The sequence below is a fragment of the Juglans regia genome, chromosome 10, assembly GCF_001411555.2.
Source record: "Juglans regia cultivar Chandler chromosome 10, Walnut 2.0, whole genome shotgun sequence".
NCBI lineage: Eukaryota > Viridiplantae > Streptophyta > Magnoliopsida > Fagales > Juglandaceae > Juglans > Juglans regia.
Window position 1 is genome coordinate 20,973,047 of NC_049910.1, and position 22,474 is coordinate 20,995,520.

The 22,474-nt window shown below is 37.0% G+C and overlaps 1 protein-coding gene across 1 annotated transcript in view; it reads left to right on the forward strand.

Moving 5' to 3' along the window:
* The first annotated feature begins 203 nt into the window (after positions 1–203).
* The window catches only part of LOC109013810 (probable LRR receptor-like serine/threonine-protein kinase At1g56130), a 59,502-nt gene continuing 37,231 nt past the window's right edge, over positions 204–22,474 (forward strand). The window contains exons 1-5 of the mRNA XM_035694513.1: positions 204–359; positions 1,806–1,998; positions 12,221–12,292; positions 12,436–12,507; positions 12,645–12,716. Of these exons, the coding sequence (XP_035550406.1) occupies positions 215–359; positions 1,806–1,998; positions 12,221–12,292; positions 12,436–12,507; positions 12,645–12,716 (554 nt within the window). The 5' untranslated portion in view covers positions 204–214. The remainder of the gene's footprint in view (positions 360–1,805; positions 1,999–12,220; positions 12,293–12,435; positions 12,508–12,644; positions 12,717–22,474) is intronic.

Below are 22,474 nucleotides of genomic sequence, written 5' to 3' on the forward strand. Positions count from 1 at the left end.
ATATATATATATATATATATATAGATTTAGAAAAAATCTTCTTTGCAGCCTATTGTTGGGAGAAGTCCCAGCACATTCAACGTGCTGGGTTGAAAAAAAAAAAAAAATTTATGTGAGGTGTGTGGAGAGTGCAATGTACAGTAGGCTGATGATAGCATTTCTCATAGATTTATAGCATTCAGGAACCCCATGACACTTTCACATGTACGGGGGGATGAAGATGAGTTCGAGAGAGAAGCAATATTCAGCACCCACTCCATATCACTTTCTCTGCTTCTGCTTCTGCTGCTTCTTATTCTTCTTCTTCTTCTCGTTTCAGATTTCAAGCGCTCAGAATGCTACTACCGACCCATCTGAAGGTTCTCTCCCTCTCTCTCCTCTGTGTCTCATGTGGGTATGACGTTGGATGCAAGTAGAACTAAGAGGGGGCCGGGTGAACCAATATCCTACCTTTCTCGTTAACGCTCTAGAATCAGTAACTAGATGCTTATTATTGTTTGTTTACACTCCAGAATTCATGATTTACAGCAAAGGTTTCTCTGCTTGGAGTTGTTAACATCTTGATGGTCATCATCGTTCATGCTCTAATTAGATCGAATTAAGGAGAGCTATAAACTTTTCATACATGTATCTTTTTTACTGGCTGACTTATTTCACACGTCTTTGTTCTTTTGTAAAATCTCCGACAAATTTCTAAGTAAACGAAAGGTAAAAACAATCTAGAGGTGATAATAAATAAGGAATAATGATAGGATTATTATCGTACTACTACCTATTTACTATCTAATTTGTATTTAATTTTTTTTCAATTTTTTATTTTACTTAATAATTAAGAAAGTGAGCATTAATAAAATTATATATTTTTTTAATTTTTTCTTAGTCATTAAAGATATTAAAAAAATATTTATAAAAAAATAATAAAAAAATTTGAAATATACATGAGTAGTAAATAAGTAGTAATGTGATAATAACCCTATCACTGCTCATAAATAAGATGTATAAATTGCATGCTTGAGGGGGTGGTTTTCCGGTGCCCCAGAACTGACAAGAGATCCCCCCCCCCCCATTCTCAAAGGGGACTAAGGGCAGGTTTAGGGGTGAGATGAAAATTTTGTATTTTATTTTAATGTTTAAAATATTATATTTTAACATTATTATTGTATTGAGATTTTAAAAAGTTGAATTAAGATTTTAAAAAGTTGAATTGTTTATTATATTTTATATAAAAATTTAAAAAAGATATAATGATAAGATGAGATGATAATTTTATATCTCATCACACTCCCAAATCTATCCTAAGTACTATGCTGTACACACGTCATGAATACATGATAGTACTAATAATGCTAAGTACACACGCAGACTTTTTATAAAAAAAATAAATCTCACTAGCTAGAAAAAGTATATATTTTTTTTTTAAAGTAATGATACGTTTACAATTTTTTTTTATAACTTTTTATATAACTTTATTTTAAAATCAGGATATTTATGTAAAGTAATATTATTTTTATAAATTACTTTACAAAAATACCTCTATTAATTTAAAATATAATTATATAAAAAGTTGTAAAGAGATTGAATGTACAAGACTTGTATAAATAATTACTCGTATATATATGATGTGATATAATATATAGTAGAAGTAATGCATCTAGATAGGTTTTAAATACAACCAAAATATAAGTTGATTAGCTTTACATGATTCTAGTGTTAAAATGTAAGTTAATTCATGTACATAGCTTCTAAGGTATTTGGATAGGGTTTTCTAAAGCAATTTTTGTTAATTTTGGAATGATGCGAGACAGCCAAGGCATTGAACTCAATATTCCAACAATGGGATGCGCAAGCTGTATCATTATGGAACACAAGCGGAGAGCTATGTACCGGATCTGCCCTCGATGAAACGCGATTTGAAGATGGTAATAATAACCCAGCCATCCTTTGCGATTGTGCTCATGAGTCTTATGACAGTGGCTCAACTTGCCACATCACTCATCTGTACGTCTATCTCCCGTCTAATTATTTATTTATATTTAATGAAAAAATCACTTAAAGTATTTTATCAAATGACAAAGGAGATAGATTGATTATAATAAATAAATTAGTAGATTTATCAACTAAATTGATCGTGCATAATACATTGGATGTGAAAAGTTGGTCTCAAAATTCTAACCCCAAGTCATACATAGTTCAGTCAATCCTAGATTAACGTGATCTAGTTTATAATATTATTTTTAAATTACATCTAGTAAAGTTTTGTGCTATTACCAAAAATAATTTGTGATATGTTTGTGAAAATAGTGTGATTAATGCTGAGTCCTCCTATCTTTAACTTGTGAACTTAGTCGATACAAAACTATATAATAGTACCTGATTTTTTCAATTCAACGGTTCAATCTGTCTATGATTTATTATTTATGTACTCTGGACGTTTGATTTTAGTAAGTAAGTATGTAAAAACTTAGAATGAAGTTCTTCTCTTAAATAGATTAATTCAAGGAAATCACTTCAACCCAATATTCTATTAGAATTTTCACATATTCCTAAAAAATGTGACAATTATGAACTTTTTTTTTCCGAGTTTATCTTTTCCTTTAGGTGTTTATAATTTTATAATTTTAAGTTTTTCCAATGATTTAGTACATATATGTATGTGTTATATACATACATACATACATACCATGCATGCATACATACATATGCATACATATATATATATATATATATATATATGTATATAAAATAGCACAGGGACTAGTGGAGTAGTCTTGATGGGCAATAAAATAGCATTTTTGTGATTTATCATTTAAGTGATCTTCTAAATTTAAATCCTAATCAATTAGAAAGATTATTTTGAAATGTATAGATTTTGCGAGTATTTTATTAGTGAGGATTATTCTTTACAACGATTAGATATATGAAGTTTTAAGAAGCGTAGAATAAGGTCTTGTTTATTTTTATAACTTCTTTCAACTCATTTTATTTCATCTAGTCATTACAATGTTTTAAAATTTTAAAACAAAAATTATATTAAAATAATTATATTCTAATAATATTTTATTCAACTTTAAATTTTAATCATATATAATTCATCTCATCTTTTTTGTAAAAAAAAAAAAAAGAAAATTGAGTTTATATTTTTTAATTGAATTTTTTAATCCTTCTGATTTTAATAACAATTAAATTAGTTCGTTTATCAAAAAACTATTAAACCATTGTAAGGTCTTGTTTGTTTTCACAGATTAAATGAGTTGAGATTAAAATTAAAAAATTGAATAAAATATTATTATAATATTATTTTTATTTTAAGATTTAAAAAAATTAAATTATTTATTTTATTTTATGTAAAAAATTGAGAAAGTTATAACGATTTGATAAGTTGAGTTGACAGGAATTGTGAAAATAAACGAGGCAAGTGCCTCTGCCACATTGATAGTCATCCTTTGATACGTATTTCTTAATAAGCTACGTGAGAAGTGCTGAAGTGTTACCTCGTTTGGTTACGCAGTTCAAATGAGACGAGATATTTTATTTAAAATTGAATTAAATATTGTTATAATATTATTTTTGTTTTGTGATTGAAAAAATTAAATTATTTATTTTATTTTGTATGAGAGTTTGAGAAAATTATAATGATTATATAACACGCAATGATATGAGATAGTCTGATTTGGTAAACCAGCCTTTAGTTTTGCAAAAATATTTCACAAATATAAAATTCATAAAGTAATTGAACTTCTTTTTTTTTTTATTGAAATAAACCTCAAAAACTTCATTAATCAAACTTTAAGTAATACAACGTTTATCTTTTTCCAAGCAGTTTACAATAACACTTGGAACTTCTTCAATCCAAATCTTAGCTTCTTCAAACTTCAAAGCTTCTTTTGCTAATGTATGAGCCACTATATTTCTTTCTCTATAAGCAAAATGTAGAGACCAATTTGGTCTGTTTCTGAACACTGAACGTATATCATCAACTATAAAACCAACACAGGACAGATCCTCCTCCTCATTGTTAATAGCTGAAACAATATTCTTGGCATCTCCTTCCAACATTACCTTTTGAAAATTCAGTTCATTACATAGCTCCAATGCCTTCCAAAGTGCATGACATTCTGCCACTAATGGATCCTGCACATGCTTCTTCTAATCACAGACTGCTACCAGTGCCTCTCCCTTCTCGTCTCTAATCACAATACCCACCCCCATTCTCTTCCTCTTTAAATCTAGTGATGCATCCCAGTTAACCTTCACATAATCAGCCTTTGGTAACTGCCATATGTGTCTATTTTCTTCTGCACTTACTGAGTGAACTTCCTGCCTTTGTACCCTTTTAGAATTCCTGTACCCTTCAAGCCCTTCAATAGCTGAGGTGAAGACTTTCCTAGGACAAGATAGTTTCTCTTCGAAAACATATTCATTCCTCCTGAGCCACACTCTTCTGAAAAGGATAGCCATCTCTTCTAGCTGTGGCATGTTCAATCTTGCCATCAGTTTCTCCCATAGCTTCATAAAATCAGCCTCCTTACAACTCCATTTCTGTACTAGGCTTCTCTTATAAGTCCATATATCATTTGCTGCTTTACACTCCCAAAGGGCATGGATAACTGACTCTTCTTCTTCATGATAGATTGGACAACTTGGCTCTTGCACTATCTTCCTTTTGAGTAGGTTCTGCTTTGTGGGCAGCAAGTTACTTGCTGCTTTCCATAGAAATAACTTGACCACACCTGGAACTTCTAAATCCCATATATTCCTCCATCTTTTATCTACCATTTCTGCTGTTTCTGAACTTGAACCTCTGTTGTTTCTCAGTCTTTCAAGCTGCAGATAATATGCACTGCTGACAGTAAAAGCCCCTTTCTTCGAAGGTCCCCATATAATTTTATCCTGTGCCATACCTCTGCCCAAAGGAATATTAAGAATTATCTCTGCCTCTTCACTTGAAAAAATGGCTCTCACTCTCCCTTCATCCCATGCTCTGTTCTGTTTGTCAATCAACTCTTCCACCTTTGCATCTTCCCTTAGCATAGATACTGGTGACTGGACTGAAAAGGATGTAGGTGTTGGCATCCATTTAGAGCCCCATATTTGAATCTTACTACCATCCCCCACTCTCCATCTCAATCCCTCAAGAAGCAAATCTCTTGCTGACCAGATGCTTCTCCACAGAAAAGAGGGTTGTCTGCCAAGCCTTGCCTCAAAAAAACTTGAATGCCCGAAATACTTTTCCTTAAAAACCACTGCTGCTAGAGAATCAGGATATTTGATTAGCCTCCACCCTTGCTTTGCTAAGAGAGCTAAGTTAAAACTTTCCAAATCCCTGAATCCCAAGCCTCCCTTCCCTTTTTGCAACCCCAAAGATTCCCATTTCTTCCATTGGATACCCCCCTCCATGTGCTGCTTCCTCCACCAGAATCTTGAAAATAATCCATTCATATCCTTACACAACTTCACAGGGAGCTTGAACACACTCATGGTATACGTGGGGATAGATTGAAGCACTGCCTTTATCAATACTTCTTTTCCAGCTTGTGAAAGGAAGCTGTTTTTCCAGCTAGAAATCCTCTGCCAAACCCTATCCTTCAATACTTTAAATGAATTGTATTTAGATCTTCCTACCAAAGCTGGACGACCTAGATATCTCTCATAACTGCCGCAAGCCACAGAAGCCCCAGCCACCATAATCCTTCTCTTATCCCCTTCATTGGTATTATTACTGAAAAAAATGGAAGTCTTCCCTTTGTTAAGAAGCTGGCCAGATGCTTGCTCATATTTGTATAGAAGCTCTTGAAACTTATCCCATTCTTCCAACTTAGCTCTACCAAACAGAATACAATCATCTGCAAAGAGAAGATGATTGATTCTTGTCCCCCCTCGAGACACTTGCACACCTCTAATCAAATTCTGTTTTTCATAGCAATTGAGCATCGAACTCAACCCTTCAGCACAAAGGATAAAAAGGTAGGGTGACAAAGGGTCACCCTGCCTTAACCCCCTTGAAGGCTTAAAGGTATGGCCCACCTTTCCATTGATCAGAACCGAGAATGTTACTGAACAGACACATTTCATGATAAGCTTCACCCATCTCTCACAGAAACCAAGCCTAACCATTACTGCCTCAATAAACTTCCATTCCACTCGGTCATAGGCCTTGAACATGTCCAACTTCATGGCCATACTTCCCACCCTCCCCTTCTTCCTTGTTTTCATGGAATGAAGTAATCATAGGCTATCATAATGTTTTCACTAATCATTCTCCCAGGTAAAAAGGCACTTTGGGAGGGGGAGATGATGGTAGATAACACTCTCTTAAATCTGTTAGTGATAGCTTTTGACACAATTTTGTAAATGACATTGCAAAGGCTAATTGGTCTAAAGTCACTAACCAACAAAGGGTCTTTAACTTTAGGAATCAAAGCAATATAAGTGTAATTAAGGGCAGAGTCCATAGAGTTACCATTTAAAATAGATAATACTGCCTGGCACACTTCTTCAGCTACTATCTTCCAATGGTTTTGGAAAAAACAAGCTCCAAAACCATCTGGACCCGGGGATTTTAACGGTCCCATTTGTTTAACTGCCTCTTCCACCTCCTCTCTTGAGAAGCTCCTCGAGATCCAGTCATTCATGTCTGGGGTAACCTTTGCTTCAATGCCTCCAATGCAATCCTCTATCACCTCTTCACTGGGATTGCTAGTCTGAAAAAGGTCCATAAAATACCTCCTGAAAGTTTGCTCAATTTCTTCATGACCAATAACTCTTCTATTATTTTCATTCATCACCTCTCTAATCAGGTTCCTTTTTTTCCTTTGATTGGCACAAGCATGTAAATACTTAGTATTTCTATCTCCAAGCATGTACCAATTAGCCTTTGCCCTCTGTCGCCACCTCAAATCCTCTTTTTCCAGCAGCAGGTTCATCTCCTCCTTCACTCTCCTTATCACTAATGCATTTCCACTATTTTCATCCTCTTGAAGTCTCTGTAATAGCCTTGACTTTTCCTCAATATCCTTTTGTCCTCCTATACTTAGCTTCCTGCTCCACTTCTGAAAAACTGCTTTACTATTTTCCAGTAGCTTTATCACTTTGTTTGAGGGATTCCTCCCCACTTCTTCCTTCCTCCATGCTGTCTTTAACACTTGTTCACAGTCATCTTCTAAGGCCCAGCTTGCCTCATACTTAAATGCTCTCATCTTAACCGCTTTTTCTGCATTATGCTTCAGTAAGTGAGCTAACAAAGGTTTATGATCAGAAGAACTAGCCACCAGAACTTCAACCCGTAACTCCTTATACACCTCTCTCCACTCAGTGTTTGCCACAACCCTATCTAGCCTTTCCTTGGTAAATGATTCATCACCATGCGAATTACTCCAAGTAAATCTGTCTCCCTTCCAACCCAAGTCATAAAGGTTTCCATCAATTAGAGCCTCCCTAAACAATGCCATCTGTCCCTCAGGTCTCACTCTTCCCCCTTCCTTTTCACCATTAACAAGTATTTCATTGAAATCTCCCAACACACACCAGCCCACCTGCATTTGTGGTTTAAAAGATTTTAACAACTCCCATGATTCCTTCCTTTTTGCCGTTTCAGGTTGACCATAGTAACAAGTTAGCAGCCAACGTTTCTCAACACCTTCATCCCAAATCCAGGCATTAATGTGCCTTTGGGAATAATTCAATATCTCTAAGTCCACATTTGCCTTCCAAAACAAAGCCAAACCCCCTCCTTTTCCCACTGGATCCACCATAATACATCCCTCACAATCTAACCTCTTTTTTAGAAACTCAATCCTTTTTCTTCTAATCTTAGTTTCCATAATGAAAACCAAGTTGGGTTTATTTTTCTCTGCCATCATGCAGAGCTCTCGAACTGTCCGAGGATTCCCCAATCCTCGACAGTTCCAACTTAATATTTTCATAATGCTTGGCGGGGCTGAAAATCAGCCTCCGCCACTTCCACCACACTGTCTTTACCCTCCCCACCACTGCTCCATCTCCCTTTTTTCCTATTTATCCCTCTTTCCTTTTCTTCTATCACCCATTCCTCATTTCTTTTTTTATTAACATTGGTTGCTCCACCACTGTCCTTCTTCCCTTTTTTCCTAGCTCTCCTTTTCCATGTTCCTTTTTGTATGCCCTGCTCACTTTCCTTCCAACCTTTAGTCTGAACTGCCTCATCCACAGGCCTTGACTCTCTCTCCCCAATTTCAATACTCATGCCCTCCACTTGAAAACCTACCTCATCTCTCAGCTCCACCTCATACAATTCTATCAAGCCCCTCTCTCCAATGTTTTGTCCTGACTTATCCTTCATATATAACTCCTCAGAAGTAGTAGTATAAACACCCTCCTCTTCTCCCCCCTTATTAAAACTTCCTGAAAAAACCTCATTACTCTCTTCCTCTCCAATCAGTTTTCTTTCCTCACCTCCCTCTCCCTCACTACCCCCGTTTTCATCATTATATTCTCTCTTATCCTCGCCAGAAGACTGCTTAGGATCTTCCTTTCTCCACTTCTTAAACCCCTCTTCCCTACTAAAAGTATTACTCGCATTACTAACCTTTTTGAACTGTGAAGCCCTCATCCACACACCATATTGCTCCTCCTTACTTTCTGACTCCTCCAGTACACTGCAGCTTCCATTTGTCCCGTGAGCTATGCATCCGCAGGAAAAACAGATGCGAGGCATTTTCTCATAGCTGAACGGGACCCAGACACTCTCTCCCTTTATCTTCAGAGTACGACCTCTTGCCAAAGGCTGTGACAAATCCACATATATACGAACCCTCAAATAGCTTCCCCAACCACAGCCATCATCTTGAACATCAACTTTCTCGACCTTACCAACTGTACTCCCAATCTGTATTCCTCTTTCTTTGGTCATGCATGATAAAGGCAAGTTGTGCATTCTAATCCAGAAGCTTTCATAATCAAAGTTTATGCGATGAAGTGGAATGTGACCCTCAAACTCCCTCAATACTAACAGATTGTTATCGAAGAGCCAAGGCCTTCCTGCCCAGACTCTTTGTTTATCCTCTTGGTTTTCGAAGACCAAGACGAACGTGTTCAAGCTAACCTCCATGAACTTAGCTACCTTACTGATTCTCCATATCTTCGCCATTGTTGCTTCCAGTGCCTCCCTGCTTATGGTTCTAGACGAAACCATTCTACCCACTAGACTTCTTTGCTCCTTGTATCTCAAGACCTCGGGAACATTGTCTTCTATAACAATATCAGCAACTTCTTCTTCCCGTAGCCTCAGTTTCTTCCATTTCTCTTCCAAAACCTCCATTGCTCGCCTCCTTCCTTCTCAGAGACCACCTTCCGAGCACCTAAGGTCCCTCCCTACGAGTACCTTCTTCACAGATACCCTCGCCGTCACCTACACCACCGTACACACACACCTTTGGCCCCCGTACGTATCTTCTGTACCACCTCACGCCACCCTGTTCCACTACTTCTGTTATAACCGTTTCCACGTCCCACTCATTTCGCTCCACCCTTTTCCTGAGAGAGAAAAGGAGGAGAATTATGGGGTTACGCACGCTTGTTAATTGAACTTCTTGTTATACTGTACGTATACATTAGAGTGTAAATGTTTGTTTACTGTATAGTAGATTTAATAAGTTTCATATCAATCATATTTGAAAGTGAGCTTATTTTTACTAAATATCTTTGTTTATTTTTATTTTAAAAAATTATAAACTTATATAAATATAGTTAAAAATTCATAGAATTTAAACAATAAAACAACTAAAATAATGAAAAACGTAAAAGAAAAGGATGATGCTAGAGCTCCCGCTAGGCTCTAGCATTTGGTTTTTCATGTGTTTGTTTTAAAGTTATTTTTTACATAGATTTTTTAATACTTTTAATATTTTTAAAAAATAAAATAAATTTAAAATATCATTAAAAAACACTTATTTAATTATAAAGTAAAAAAATATTAAAAAATACTTTCTTGATCACGAAATAAAATAAAAAAATTTTGAATTTTTTCATTTTTTCAAAATATTTAAATAAATTTATATAAAAAAAACTGAAAAAAAAACTCGTAATAAAATGCATGGTAGAGCCGAGTGAGAACTCTAGCATTATTCAAAAGAAAAAGAAACCCAAAACTTAAAAAAAAAAAAGGAGTACGGCCTAGGGTACGACTGTACAAGAAGGTCCTGAACAATGTCAACATTACGTTTTAAAATCTATTTTTTCCTTTTAAAGTATTTTTATTGGATTAATTAAAGTTAAAAGATATTTTTTATGGATGTAAAAGAAATTTAACTTTTAACTATTTCATTCACATAAATCTCCACATTAGAATAACTATTTTTTCTTTATATAATAATAAAATAATATAAGATGAATTTGATTTTAATTATTCACATTAGATTATATATTTATTTATTATATAGTATTAAATAACTAATAATTTTAAAAATATTTAATTTTTTTAATTATTAATTTATTTTATTTTATCATATTTTACTATTCTACCTATTATATATTAATTAATAATCATATTCTTATTAAATTAATATATCACTAACTCAAATTAATATATCAATTTCAAAAAAATTTTTATTTTTTTAATTATGAAATTTTTTTATTTTATCATATTTTACTATTCATAATATTATATATTAATTAATCATATTCTAATTAAATTATGGATTAAAAATAGAAACTAGAAAGACATTGATGGAGACTTCAGGAAAGAGAAACAAATGATATAAAATAGATTTGATGAATAAACAGTGTCTTTCAAATTTGGAAATAACTTTAGAAATTACTGTAGCTATATTCTAAATATTTGCAATATAGTTATTCCAATGTGATACATTTTATGGTTCAATATCTAAATTCTCATTAGATTTACCTTTTAGCTAATCCAATGTGAGTGTTCTTAGAGACGAGGTTATAAAATCTAAACAACATAACCTCATACGACTGCACCAAATCTAGTGCGTGTAAAATAAACTGGCATTACTAGAAGAGCAATTTTATTTGTTGTTTTGAGTAGAGGATTGTGTGTGTAATTTTATTGATGAATAAAAATAAAAGAAAAAAAATTATTATTTTAAAAAGTATAATTTTAAAATTTTTTAAATAGTAAGAGACTACATAAATAGTTTTTATTTAAGAATTGGATGTAGACCACTCCACCCAAAAACCTTGAACCAAAACAATTGAACGCACACAAATAAGAGAAAATGGAAGGAAAACGTCCTGTGGCCTGCAGCTTTGACAGCCCAAAAGTTTATTTATAGAGTTGGGATGAGACGAGACGAGATGAGTCGAGTTGAGATGAAAGTTAAATAAAATATTATTAAAATATTAATTTTTAATATTATTATTATTTTAAATTTTAAAAAAATGAAATTTTTTATAATATTTTATATGAGAATTTAAAAATATTATAATGATAAGATAAAATGAATTGATAGGAGTGCTGAGAGTTTTGTATGAAACCGGGCTTTAGGATTTTCATTGAACAGGCACTGCCAACGCGAAGTATCTTTTACTTCTGCTACCGAGTCAAGACCAAACCAGCGCTTTGAGATTTCCTCAACTATCTTCAGCGCCCAATCCATATCAAGAAATGGATTTACTTCCGTTCTAATGCAGGCTAGAATCAGTTGGTTTGATAAATATGCTAGATGTGTACGTCTAACATTGTAATTTTCAATATAATTGTTATAGACGTGTTTCATCACCACCACCACCTCACGGTCATCTGCACGGGATCGGCAGGAGCGTCTTTGAAGTTTAAGTCAATAATTTGTGGATAAATAATAATAATAATAATAATAATAATAATAATTCGATTCTTTTACTTACCTAAATATTTCTTTTATATAGAGTTCTGTGAGCTATCTTCGTTCCTTCATTGATAGTGATTATCTTTTATTTAAATTCTAATTTAGAGATGAAGATTGATCTCTTAGCAAATTTCAATAATAATCTTCTTTATTTATTTTTTTATTGATTGGATAGCTATCCCATTGATATTAGCTTATCAGTCATTATCGGCCATGGATTGGTTTCCTTTGTATTGAGTTGGACTCCTTGGTATTGATATGGGGTTTTAATCGTTGGTAAGGACCTAAGTCCATTTTAAAGACTAACCGGTTGGGATATCCTCTCCAATAACACTTGCACGCACGGTTTTCGAAACATCTCCATTACATGTTTTGTTTGCTTGTTTGTTTTTTTCCAGAAGAGTTTATGCTCTGGACAAAAGTGGAGTTATTCCAGAAGATATTGTGGCTTTGAAATATCTGACCCATTTGTATGGATTACTCAGTACCTCCGCTTGGCCTTTATTTTCTGAAAATTAACTTCGTCTTTTTACATTTTTTAACTACACATTATCTTTTCATGATACAAGAACTAGAGCCGGTGATAATTATTGTTTCTTCTTTGGAATTTTAGGAAGATTGATCAAAATTTCTTCACAGGTAACTTGCCAGCATTTATTGGAAACTTATCTAAATTGCAGAGTCTGTAAGTAAAGAAAAAAAGCACCATTCTGTAACTGTTGAAATAGTCAACATCATGGTTGTTACCTGAAGTATAAGGTCTCCTGGTTAGCTCTAATTCCTAATTCTGATTCCTGTTTTCTTTTTTGTTTTATCTGTTAGGTCAATTGCCCTTAATACATTTTATGGGACCATCCCACAGGAGCTTGGAAACCTTAAGGAGTTGACATTGCTGTAAGAATTCAGAGCATTCTCCACAATTAAATGTACTTTGGTTGTTAGCAGGAATTGTCAATAGCGATCTTGTTTTTGTAGTAAAACTTGCTTATACTGCTGCGTAAGGCCGTGCCTTTCAGATCAAAGTACATCGCAGATACAATTATGTATGCACACACACACAACATCATATTCGAATCCTGTGGAAAACTTTAGGAAAAAAAAAAAATCTCATATAGACATTTTTAGGAGGGGTAAAAAGAAAGAAAAGAAAGGAAAAATAATGCAAAACAATACCTTGGGAACACTGAGCACTAAGTAAAAATCTATTCGTAGAACACTGTTTCTTAACTCGGAATGCAAAACAATGGATGCTTGGTCGCAAGGGTCCTCAACAGGGTTGGGAGTGGAACTGTCTTTGTTGAGAAGCAGGTTGTTGCTTCCGGACTTCGACCTGCGTTGATGGATGCTTGGTTGTAAGGGTCCTCAACAGGGTCACTAGCTGGAAAGTTCTTTTAAGATGGGAGAGAGCTTTGAGGTTAACTATACTTGCAGGAAAAAAACAATAGATGTTGACATGGGAATGAATTCTCCATGTGCACCCCCTGCATCCTTTACTAGTCTTGTTGAGAATGGTGAAATGAGAGTACTTGTTTGTGTTGATATCAGTTAAACATATGTGGCCTCCACAGCAACCGCTACACACCGTTGCTATCCTTTTAGCATTCCACAATATTGATCTTATAGTCAGCTTTCTGTTTTAGGAAGTTAGTTTGTCCCGTCTAATGAATAACAGCTATATCAATCTTACACCATCTTCCTGCCTTGATTGGCTTTTTGGTCTATCTTGCCCTTCTTTACAATGTGCTTATCTCACTTGTTTACAGCTCTAATCGGCTGCTTTGTAGCGCTCCTTGAAATGAAATGGTTCGGCTCCCTAGGCCTTAATTCTTCACTGCAATGGGTTAGTCCAAGTCTGCCAGAATTACTGATTAGCGAACGATTTATTAAAGCATAAAAGACTGATTTGGTATAAGGTGGTCAAAATAGAGCGGGAAGACCAAGTAAGAAGAAACAAACTTGATGTTGCTCGTAGGTTTGGGAGTGGAACTGTCTTTGTTGAGAAGCAGGTTGTTGCTTCGAGAATTCGACCTCCATTGATGGATGCTTGGTTGTAAGGGTCCTCAACAGGGTCACTAGCTAGAAAGTTCCTTTGAGTTGAGAGAGAGCTTCAAGATTAACCATGTTATATACTTGCAGGAAAAAACCATAGATGTTGACTTAGGAATGAATTCTCCATGTGCACCCCCCGCATCCTTTACGAGTCTTGTTGAGACTGCAGAAATGAGAGGACTTGTTTCTGTCGATATCAGTACAAAGTATGTGGCCTGCAAAACAACCACTACACACTGTTGCTATCCTTTTATCTTTCAAGACAACTTTTTGCTACACACTTGTTTCAAGACAGCTTTTTGTTTTAGGAAGTTAGTATATCCCGTCCTATGAATAACACCTATATCTATCTTACTCTATCTTCCTGCCTTGACTGGTTTTTTGGCCTATCTTGCCCTCCAGTTGCTATTAGTTCCATAAGTAAGGGGTTCGGCCCTTCTTTACAATGCACTTATCTCACTCGTTTTCAGCTCTTATAGGCTGCTTTGTAGCACTCCTTTCAAATGAAATGCTTTGGCTCCCAAGGCCTGAATTCTTCACTGCAATGTCTTAAGTCCAAGTCTGCTGCTATTTGAAATTTCATCGGATAAGTTTTGGTTGTTGTAGACCCCTCCAGCTCCACTGGCTAGTCTTTCTTGTTTCATTGATCTTCTCCCTCTCATTCTCTTTATTGAATGAGCCATGGATGGAATCGTTTGTTTTTTTGTAAGTAAAAAGAAAGTTATTAAACCACATAATTAGGCATTGCCCAATTACAGAGAGTATACAAGAGAAAAAGCCTAATTACAAGCTAAGAAATTGAAAAGGCAACATAGAAATCATGAAAACAAGACCCACTTAATAGAATAGCTGATGCCCAAAGTAATAACGTATAAAAGAAAAAATTTGTAATCCCTCCCAATGAGTGTTCTCTATTTCCGAAACAACGGCCGTTGCTTTCATTCCAAATACACCACCTAAGACATAGGGGAACCATCTTCCAAATAGCTGCAATTAGGCAGTAGATGCACCACCCTCCTAGGCATCACCTAGGCAAAATACCAATCCTATTAAAAATCTCATCCCAAAGAACCTTTGCCCGCAATGGAGTAGATAATCCACAAATTCTCCATTTTTTTTAAACATGAAACACCAATCCATACTAATTAGACCACACTTTCTAAAATTATCTGTAGTCAAAATATTTCCAAGAGATGCCGACCAACGGAAAAAAGAAACCTTGAGAGGCACTTTGTATCTCCAAATACACTTCCAAGGAACATCGTTAGGAGGTTGATACAACATAACCTTGTAAAATGATCTAATCGAAAATTACTTGTTCTTGGGATGAATCCAAAGAAACCTATCCTCCCCACCACTCTCCACATTCAAGGCATATAATATTCTGTCAAAATCTGAGATGTCCCCCACCTTCAAGTCCTATATAGCTCTAATAAACCCCACATTCTACTATAAAGAGCCATTGGAGTTGTTCATATAATCTGCCATTGAAGCTCCCTTATCAAATGCAATACTAAAAAGAGAAGGGAAAACATTCTTTAGGGCTATGTCCCCATGCCAAATATCATGTCAAAATCTAATCTGAGGTACCCCACCCACCACAAATCTGAAATTGCTAATAACCCAACACCTCCACACCACCCCCCACCCCCCCAAATCCATTCCGAATAAGTTTTCACACTCCCACGCCATGCACACCTCTCATACTACATTTGAACACCACTCTCCCCAAATACTCCCATATTTGGCATCAATGACATTCCTCCGAAGGGCTTCCCCCTCTTGGTGTTACTGCCATAACCATTTCCCTAGGAGTGTCTTATTAAAAATTCTTAGCTTTCAAACCCCTAAACCTCCACTAGAGAATGTCGTACGAACCTTACCTCACTTAAGTAAATGGAACTTATTCTCATCCCCCACACCATACCACCCCACAAGAAAGCATGAAAGATCTTCTCCATTCTATCAATCAAAGTAAATAAAGATAGAAAATACATAGGAAGGTTAGATAAAGTGCTCTTATTTAAGATAATTCTTCCCCCTTTAGACAAATAAATCGTTTTTCTCACCGTACACCTTGCGATTCCCGTGGGTGAACATTGAAGTGAGAAACCCTAACTCAACCAACTCACCGCCACCCCTCACCCATCATCAATCGGAGTGTGATATCTCACCTCTGTCACAAACAAGGCTGACGGGCCCTTGCGTTCTCGCTGAGGGCTGTCTGGCGTCGGTCCTTGCCAGCGAACTGGCTTTTTCGCTTCATCTTTGTCAAAGGTGTCGTATTGTTGCTATGCACTTTCAACACCACCACAGTCTTGGACGACGGACTTCGGCGAGTTCGTTGTGAGGCATCCGACGTATGTTCTTTGCCAGCGACTGGGAGTATTCTGTTGTTTTTCCGTTACTTCCTCCAGCGAATTGCGACCTAAGCCGTTGCATTAGCCATCATTACAGACGTGTTCAACAGACTCCGGCGACCCCATTGTGGGGCCTCCGACGTCGGTCATCCTCCGGCGACTAGAAGTTTCCGTTATCTCAGTTAAGGGGTTTCTGTTTTTACCAACTTGGTGCGCCTTTGGGCTTTGTTTTTCCAACCTAATAACTCCAACCACCTTCGCACACTGCTTTTACTCGATAGAATGATGCATTTCAGTGTGGGATGTCCCTGCATCTGAAGTCAAAGGTTTGATCAGTATGGGTTAGCTGGTGCGCTTTTGGGTGGAATCGAAGGCTTTTGAGCTTTTGCCAGAATCATGGAGATCATCATTAAAAATTGTGGAGAGGAGCAGAAGGGTGTGGAGATTTGTAGTGATGGGTCACAGCGGTCTAGAATGGCTAATGGCTACGATGGAAGCAGTATTACAAGCGGGAAAAAATTTGGATTTTACAAAACACTTGCGCAAAGGCAACAGAACATTCATGGCTCAAAGATGCTCCGACAGGCATGGTAGTTTCTAACTATCACGAATATGATGGAGGAGGTTGGCGGAGTGTTGTAGTCATTTCTGAAGGGTATGAAGGTCTGGGTTGGGAGAAATTTTCTGCGGAATGACGTAGAGCTGCGGATATGCTTCTTGCTGATGGGTAAAAGAAGGAAAACCAAAAGAATAATGAGAACATCAACTTGGAGGTGAATCATAAAGACCCAAGTACATCCATGGTGGCGAGGTGATCATATGTGGGAGCTCTGAAGATCGGTCATGATTCGGGGGTTCATAGTGAGGGGAATGATGTTAGTAGTTTGCATATCACGCCTCAGAACCAGCTTGTCAAGATGCATAATTCTTTAAAGGAGATGGAAACCCAACTTGTCGAATTGAAGGTAGCGATAGCTTTTTTGTCTACAAAAATAGACCTGCTTTCAACTGGAGGCAATAGGGTTATAAGGAACAAGACTAAGATAGGCCCAAATCCTTTAAACTCAGATAAAGGAAAACGGAAAATCGGATTCGGCCCTGTTCCTATGACCAGATCTAGAAGAGTATGGCGGGCCAAAAGGAAGTCTGGGTTATTTGAAGTGGGTTCTACGTCGGGTATCGGCGTAGAGACATCTGTAATAGAATGTCATTTGCCTCAGGTGACTTCTGTACCCAAAGAAACTATGGCTCCCTCGTCGGAGTTGAAGGAAAATGGTGTCATACCATTGGTGAAGGGACCCGCTGAAGTTGCACATAAAGGGTCACTAGAGGTGAAGGGACTTGATGTCATACCATTGGAGAAAACCAATGGAGTTGCTGAGGAGGTACAGGATTTGAATATGGATTTGGCGTTGGTGCCTTGTGTAAAGGAATGCCTAGAGTCAGGAGTGCAACTAGATACTATGTCTGGGGATATTGTGGCTCCCTTGGTCCTCTCTTCCTCCAATAGTAGATTGGATTCTGTCTAAAGTTAACGAGATTCAGCAGTTTGTGAGAATTTCACATGGAGGATGTGAAGACCAATTTAAAGAATTAGATCGAGACAAGCCACGCGCTTGAAACCAAATCAAGTTTAAAAAAAAGCAGGGAGTTATAGCGTCTTTTTTCAGCAATCAACTACGACGCTAAGGGTGGTAACTCTATTAGAGGGAAGTCTAAAGGGAGGGCATTGTGAAGATGGGAAACAAGGGGTTGGGGTGGGGTTTTTGGGCAGAGTTTTAGTTCTACGGGAAGCAAGGGGTTGGGGTCGGGCTTAGTATATTTTGGGTTGTTTTTCATGGGATTTTTGGGTTACTAGGGGTTTTCTATTATTGGCAAGGTGTTCTTTTGTATACATCAGTGTATTTGGTTACTCCTTTTGATATATATACATATAATATTTTTACTTATAAAAAAAAATCGTTTTTCATCCTGCAAATCTCCTTTCTATTTTTTCACCCATAAAAAAAAATTCTCCTTTATTTTTAAAATAACACCATCCCAAATTGCCTTTATCTTATAAAGAGCCCCCAAGGAGAGACCAAGATACTTCATGGGCAAAGACGACACCTTACAATCCAAAATATTAGCCAAGTCCCCTTGCACGAAAGCAACATGTACCATTCCTGACTTCGTCAAATTCACCTTTAGGTCTAAAACAGTTTCAAAACAAAACAAAAGGGCCAGCAACGAATGAATCTGTTCAAGATCTGGCTCACAAAAAATTTAAGTGTCCTCAACAAATAGGAGATGTGAGAAATTTACACTGCCATTCAAAGATCCACCCATCAAAAAGCCAGAAAGAAAACACCCATCCACCACCACCTCCAACATTCTACTCATGACATCCATTAATCAAAACAAATAGGAAAGGAGACAAAGGATCCCCTTGTCTCAAACCATGAGAGCTGTTAAAAAACCCTTAGGGATGCCGTTCACCAAAACCACAAATTTAGCAGTGGTAATACAATACTTCATCCACTTGCACCACCTCTCCCCAAAACCATTCCTTCTAAGTACACCAAAAAATCCCAATTAATGTGATCCAATTTGCAATTTGCAAAGAATACCAGGAACTCCAACTCTATTCTTCTTTCCAAGCATTCATTAGCAATAAGAACTGAATCTAGAATTTGTCTCCCCTTGGCAAATGCAATTTGTGACTTCAAAATTATCTATCCATAACCGCCCTCATCCGATTGGCAAGAATATTCGAAATGATCTTGTACACCTCACTCACAAGGCTGATGGGGCGAAAAGCCTTCACCTCCATTGACCCGACTCTTTTAGGAATGATAAAAGTCGCGTTAAGGCTTTTCTCAAATTTCATAAATGAGTGAAATTCAAGAAAGACTTTCATGATGTCCTCTCTAACAATGTCCCAATAGGCATGAAAAAATGTCATAGAAAAGCCATATGGACCAGAGCTTTATCTTTGTCCGTCCCTCTTACCACATTAAGCACCTCATCCTTTTAAAAAATTCTCTCCACCAAGTAGCGCTAGACTGATCAATCGTATCACAAAATAACTCATCAAGCTTAGGTCTCTAAGTGTATTGCTCCAATAGAAGCCTATCATAGAATTGAACAATATGATCCTTCATGGCAGAAATGTCCAAAAGAACACTTCCCTCTAATGAAGCACCTCTATGGCATTGTTTCTTCAAACGAAATTAGCCACCCTATGAAAAAACTAGTGCACTTGTCCCATTCCTTTAACCAATGGGCCCAAGAGTTTTGTCCCCATGAAATCTCCTCTATGAGTGTATTTTTTCAAGGTCAGCAGCAAAACTACATTTTCTTGCCTTCTCCTCAACCAAAAGAATCCCCGAAACCTCATTTTCCTCTAGGCTTTGAAGCTCTTAAAAAAGAGACTTCCTTTGGTCGTCAATCTTCAAGTTGTTTTTCAAAGTTTTAAGTTTCCCAGCCAAAATAAAACTAGGGGTGCTTGAGAACTGATATGAAGATCACCACAATAACTTTGTCCACAAGCCATCGAATTTTAACCACATGTTCTCAATTTTAAAGTATTTGCGCCCCCTCTTGAAGACCTCACAATCCAACAAGAAGGGAAAATGGCCTGAATATAACCTAGGAAATCTCTTTTGACATAAATCATGATTTTCTTGTATCTCCCTCATGGGAGGTTCCCTTTCTTTTTTGGAAAAAGATCTCGGCATGAAACTCCTCACAGTCTCGAATTTCATCCCCCTTTTGCAATACCCATCCGAATGGAGACTTGCCCAATTTGGTCCTGAAGGCAACGAGCAAATAGGACTCGTCTCATACTCAAAACTCCTCTAGCCCATTCTATAAGTATAAATATGGGCAGGTAGCTTTCTTGCTAGTTTAAGGTCGATGGTAGTGAGGAACAAGAAGGCCATTTCTGTCCACCTCCCTTCTCACGTAGTCCTACATGGACATTACTGCTCATACAACTCTCAGCTAGCATACAACCTTCCCCTACAAACAATGGAAGTGTGTGGATGACTCAATGTCAAATGGTGACCTTCGCATGAAACCCCCGCACAATCTCGAATTTCATCCACCTTTTGTAATACCCAATTTGAATTTAGACCTACCTTCCTAGTTTGTATCAGATTGATTGAATGCCTCTCGCCATTGTGGGAACTCCATTAAATAGAAAAGTCTGGTAGCTATACATGGAAACTCTATATATGGAAAACTAGCTATACACAACTATACAGTTAGAGCTATACACGGTAAAGCTAAGAAAGGAAAACTAATATTTTCAACTGATGTAAATAATGTAAGAAAGATATAGATAGAATCTTCCAATCATAGAATTTGCCGATCCTATTGACATCCCCCCCTTAAATTGATGCGGGTTGATCAAGAAGCATCAATTTGCCAACTAGAAACTGATGTTGTGGTCGTGGCAAAACTTTGGTGAAGACATCAGTAGTCTGAAGATCCGTAGATATGAGGAAGAGTAAGTATTTTCTTGTCATAGGCCTCACGAATGTAGTGACAATTGACCTCTATGTGCTGTTAATAGGATGTGCGGCAACCTATTAGTTAGGTTTGCCACAACTGGCTTTCAGTATTTTGTACAGATTAGACTTTCTAGAATAGGGGTAGCGTGTACAGCTAGGGGATTGAGAGAAAATCTCGGTTGTAATTAGAGGAAAATGCTTTTATATCTTGCTGTATAGTTTCTATATATATGAAAGGTCTCAAGACATGAAGGCCATTCAGACAAATTGACATGGTATCAAAGCTATTTTCTGAACCAGAATTTTTTGCTGTCTAAACCTCTCGTAGTCTCTTGGTTTATCCCTTCGAGATCTTTGGTTTTCTAGTCAATTCTATGGCTATTGTTGATGTGCTTTCTTGGAGGATTTTTGGAATTTGAGGGTATTAGAAGTCAATATTGTTTATGATGTTAGGAGGAAACACTATTGTGCATTTTAATGGAAAAATTACTTGGCCTGAGAGTTTCAATTTAGGATGTTTGTGAAAGGGCAGGAGTTGTGGAGCCATATTGATGGCACCAGTAAAACTTCTGACAGCGAAACAAATCTTGTTCAATGGGAAAGCAAGGATGCAAGAATTGTGTCTTGGCTGTTGGGATCTATTGAGCCTCACATGGTGAATAATCTTTGTTCCTTCACAACTGCTAAAAAGATGTGGGAGTATCTGAGGCGTATCTACACCTGATCCAGTGGACATTGCACCTCGACGGTCTAGCAGAGTCACTCAACCTGCAGATAGGTATGGTTTTCCTCATACCTTACTCATTGCGACTTTGGATACTATTGTAGTGCCTCGTTCTTATTCTCAGGCATCTTTGCAAGCTTGTTGGCAGCGAGCTATGTAAGGAGGGCTTCAGGCACCATAGGAAAATTACACTTGGGATATTGTATCTAGTCCTCCTAGTGTGAAACCTATTGGGTGTAAATGGGTCTATTCGGTTAAGTTTCTATCTGATGGCTCCTTATAGAGGTATAAGGCTCATCTAGTGGCACTTGGAAATCGCCAAGAGTATGGCATTGATTATGTGAAACTTTTGCACCTATCGCTAAGATGACTACGGTGTGGACTATCTTGGCCATTGCTACCTCTGAAGGTTGGGCTCTCCGGTAGATGGATGTCAAGAACGCTTTTCTACATGGGGACCTCAACGAGGAAATCTATATGACACCTCCCTAAGGTCTGTTTTCTACACCATCTTCAGATGTTTGTCGCCTGAAACGGTCTTTGTATGGCTTAAAGTAGGCACTGTGTGCTTGGTTTGATAAGTTTTGTTCCACTCTTCTTGATTTCAATTTTGTTCAAAGCAATTTTGATTCATCTCTCTTTCTCCTAAAGATAGCTACTGGGATTGTCTTGCTTTTGGTCTGTGGATGATATCATGATTACAGGAACGGACTCCCAGTTGATTGAGCAGTTACAACAGCACCTCAAGGCTTCCTTTCATATGAAAGATCTTGGTCATCTTCAATATTTCCTCAGCCTTGAGGTTCAAACCACATTAGAAGGTACATATTTGCATCGGCACAAGTATACACATGAGGTGATTACTTTGGCTGGTTTTTTGGAAGGAAATTCGGTTCTTACACCTTTGGAGGTGAATTTGAAACTGCAACAAGGGGAAGGGGAGCTTATTTCTGATCCCTCATTCTACAGGCAATTTGGTGCAAGCCTTAAGAGCCAACCTCACGTTGACGTCCAAGGGGAGAA